At 38.7% G+C, this 3,596-nt stretch overlaps 1 protein-coding gene across 1 annotated transcript; it reads left to right on the top strand.

Moving 5' to 3' along the window:
• Window positions 1–381: 381 nt before the first annotated feature.
• On the top strand, window positions 382–3,365 carry LOC106818772 (acid-sensing ion channel 1-like). Its single transcript, XM_014823448.1, has 2 exons — window positions 382–402; window positions 2,955–3,365. The coding sequence occupies exons 1-2, from the start codon at window positions 382–384 to the stop codon at window positions 3,363–3,365; spliced, it is 432 nt and encodes a 143-aa protein (XP_014678934.1).
• The last annotated feature ends 231 nt before the right edge of the window (window positions 3,366–3,596 follow it).

The following is a 3,596-nucleotide window of genomic DNA, read 5'->3' on the forward strand; positions in this document are numbered from 1 at the left end:
GTAGGTATTTATACATACACATATACAGATTTCCCTTCTCGGGGTAAGACATACAAATAATAATACGTACTATGCGTTTTATTAGTTCAGTTTTCAAACATATTATTCTTCACAAATCGTATCAAATTTACACGATTGTAGAACGGTCACACGTTAGGTAGAGTAATTTTCATTAAAAATACAAACATGTCACCATCAGGTTGTATAAAATAAGAGGTTTCACGGCTTTCACAAGCAATTCCTTGTTCAGCTTCCAATCTGGAAAGATGCTGTAACAGTTGCATTCGTTGGGGTTCCACACTGCTCCAGTTCACATGTGTACTGTGTGCTCGCGTTTTCACAGAGCCAAGCTGCTCTTACATGTGAGTCGGACAGTTCGAGATGTACTTTTTGCTTACCTCTGTACGACATCACTCTAGAATTATTATACATTGTCGGGTGTGGTTATTATAGAGTGTCTTCAGAGCGTAGAGTAAATCATACCTACTAACATGTCAATCATCAAATAATAATATACATGGAAAAAAATCACGTCCGAACTAGACACAGTTTATAAAGAGCATGTTCTGCTTTGATTTTTTGCTGAAATGTCTCATCTGTAATTGGAAAGATAGATAATTACCATTACTTTCTGCACGCCGCAACCCGTCGTCTGCTAAGGTGACTAATCATACGATTTTGTCGCTTGACAAATCTTTGTAACACAGATATCGCTTTAATTGACTGACATGTATAATAGCTAACATAGAGCGCTTGTCACAGTGGCTTGTTGATATTGCTAAGGTTCGTCGTATCTACTCTTGCTTCTCCTCCGATACTTCCTTTGCGTAAACGAAGCGTACTGTTTGCCAACAGAGCATATCAAACTATGAAAGGCCCTCTGGCGCATAATCACTAAACCGTAACACTGGTAATGCTATTGTCGGCGGTCTCGCATAACAATTGGAAATTATCTATCTATCTATCTTCTTCTTCTTTTCTTTTTCTATCTACTCTATCTATCTATTTACTATTATCTATTTATCTATTATCTATTTACTATTTATCTATCTTATCTATCTATCTATCTACTATCTATCTAATCTATCTATCTATCTATCTATCTATCTATCTATCTATCTATCTATCTATCTATACTATCTATCTATCTATGCTATCTATCTATCTATCTATCTATCTATCTTTCTATCTATCTATCCTATCTATCTATCTATCTATCTATCTATCAATCTATCTATCTATCTATCGATCTATCTATCTATCTATCTATCTATCTATCTACATATCTATCTATCTATGCTATCTATCTATCCTATCTATCTATCTAATCTATCTATCTATCTATCTATTAATCTATCTAATCTATCTATCTATCTATCTATCTATCACTATCTATCTATCTATCATCTATCTATCTATCTATCTACATCTATCTATCTTTATCTATCTATCTATCTATACTATCTATCTATCTATCTATCTATCTAATCTATACATCATTCTACTCTATCTATTCTATCAATCTTAACTATCCCCACTAAATTTCTCGGATTTTCCCCCCCCCCCCCCCCTATCTATCTATTATCCTATTCTAACATATCTATCTATCTATCTATCTATCTATCTATCTATCTATCATCTATCTATCTAATCTATCTATCTATCTATCTAATCTATCTAATCTATCTATCTATCTATCTATCTAGTCTATACTATCTATCTATCTATCTTAATATATCGAGATCTATCTATCTATCTAATCTTGTCTATCTACTCTATCTAATCTATCTATCTATCTATCTATCTAATCTGATCTATCATCATCTATCTATCGTATCTCTCTCTCTCTCTCCTGTCTTCTCATCTCTCTCTGTGTGATGTGCGTGCATGTTGTACGTGTTGCGTGGTATATATGCCATAGAGTATAGGATAGTGTATTAAAGTGACTACCTTTCGCCCGATCGGTATGCCGCGGCGCTGTGTGCGGCATGCGTGTTTTGTAGGGGCGTGCGCAATGTATGTTAGTATATATATTCACTAGTAAGATTCCAAAAGAGATATAAGCACGCTTTATACTAGTCGTATTAGTCAAATAATCTCCAGATAAGTAAATGAAGTTATTAATGAAAGCAATCTACGTTTGCTATGGCCGACCGGAAAACGCTTGCAGATAAAACTTAAGTCAAATTTTCCGCGTGTCTACACCAGAACATTACTCTTAGTGCGCCGGTCTACGAAGCCACCTGATCGTCCGTTTCTCACCGCATTTCAGACAGACGCGAGTCTTAACAACGTTATGGATTCATACTCGAAATTAGGTGACTAATCGGCCAACGTTTAAATAAAATCAATTAAAAATCATATTATCAACATCTAAAATCAAATTATTTTAAAAACATATTATCTAGTCATCATCATATGATCTAATATCAATCTAAAATCCAAATCAAATATAAATCAGGTGACTATCGCGAGTCGGCGACTACAGAGCAGTCCGGTGTAGAAACGGAAATTAGATTGAGTTTCAGGTGCCACGTTTCCTGTCGCCATAGCAAAAGTAGATGCTTCACTACCTTCAATTACTTATCTGAGATTATTTGACTAACGACTATAAAAGTGTGTTATATCTCATTTGGAATTTACTAGTGAATATATATACGTACACATACGTGCGCACGCCCACAAACACGCATGCGCACACACATGTACACAGACTATATACACACACACGTACACACGCACGCACACACACACGCGCACAATCAGGAGCACGTAGTACATAATACACATACATATATATATGGCATATAATACACGAACACACGCGCGCTCAACACACGCACACACTCGGGCGCACGTAATACACATACATATATATATGCTATATTTCTCGCAGCAGTCTAGCAGATACATGTACGTGTATATATTCGTCCAAACACTCGTTATTTTAACAGATATCGGCGTTCACGAGCAGCACGACGCCACACGGCGTGAATCACGCGTGCGGTTCGCGCTTGCTGCCGGCGCGCGCCGTCTGGGCCGCCATCACGCTCGCCTTCCTCGCGTACCAGCACTCGCTCGTGCTGCGGCGCTACTTCTCCTACCCGGTGACCGTCAAAGTCGAGATGGGCTACAGTCGGCTGCCGTTTCCCGCCGTCACCATCTGCAATAAGAACCCGGTGCACATGAGTCGTCTGCCGTCGCACGTCGTTCATTTGGTGACGAGCGGCTACGGCAACGTGCTGCACACGCACGAGTCGGCGTTCGATGAGTTTCGGCGGATCGTGTCCGGCAACGAGTCGCAGACGACGGAGGGAAGTCAGGCGACAGCAACGCCACCTATGTCATTGAAAGGTATAGTGTGAGATGTGATGGATGGATGGATGGATAGATGGATAGATAGATAGATCTATTTTTGGGTATTTTTCTTTCAACCAAGTGGTCACCAAATAAGCGATTTATTTCCCGGGCAACGCCGGGTGTCCTGCTACTAAATAATATAATACATATAAATATTAAATAATGTGCGTATAATAATAGCATTACATTTATTCATAATGCATGTGGCAGGCGCGGTGTAGGCTGTAGCGTGTTTC

Source organism: Priapulus caudatus, unplaced genomic scaffold, assembly GCF_000485595.1.
Source record: "Priapulus caudatus unplaced genomic scaffold, Priapulus_caudatus-5.0.1 Scaffold2510, whole genome shotgun sequence".
NCBI lineage: Eukaryota > Metazoa > Priapulida > Priapulimorpha > Priapulimorphida > Priapulidae > Priapulus > Priapulus caudatus.

Excerpts from the sequence above, each read along its gene's own strand:
- LOC106818772 (XM_014823448.1), top strand. The coding sequence starts at position 382 with ATGTACTTTTTGCTTACCTCT. Across the intron at positions 403-2,954 it reads TGTACTTTTTGCTTACCTCT|ATATCGGCGTTCACGAGCAG; the intron begins GTACGACATCAC and ends TTATTTTAACAG.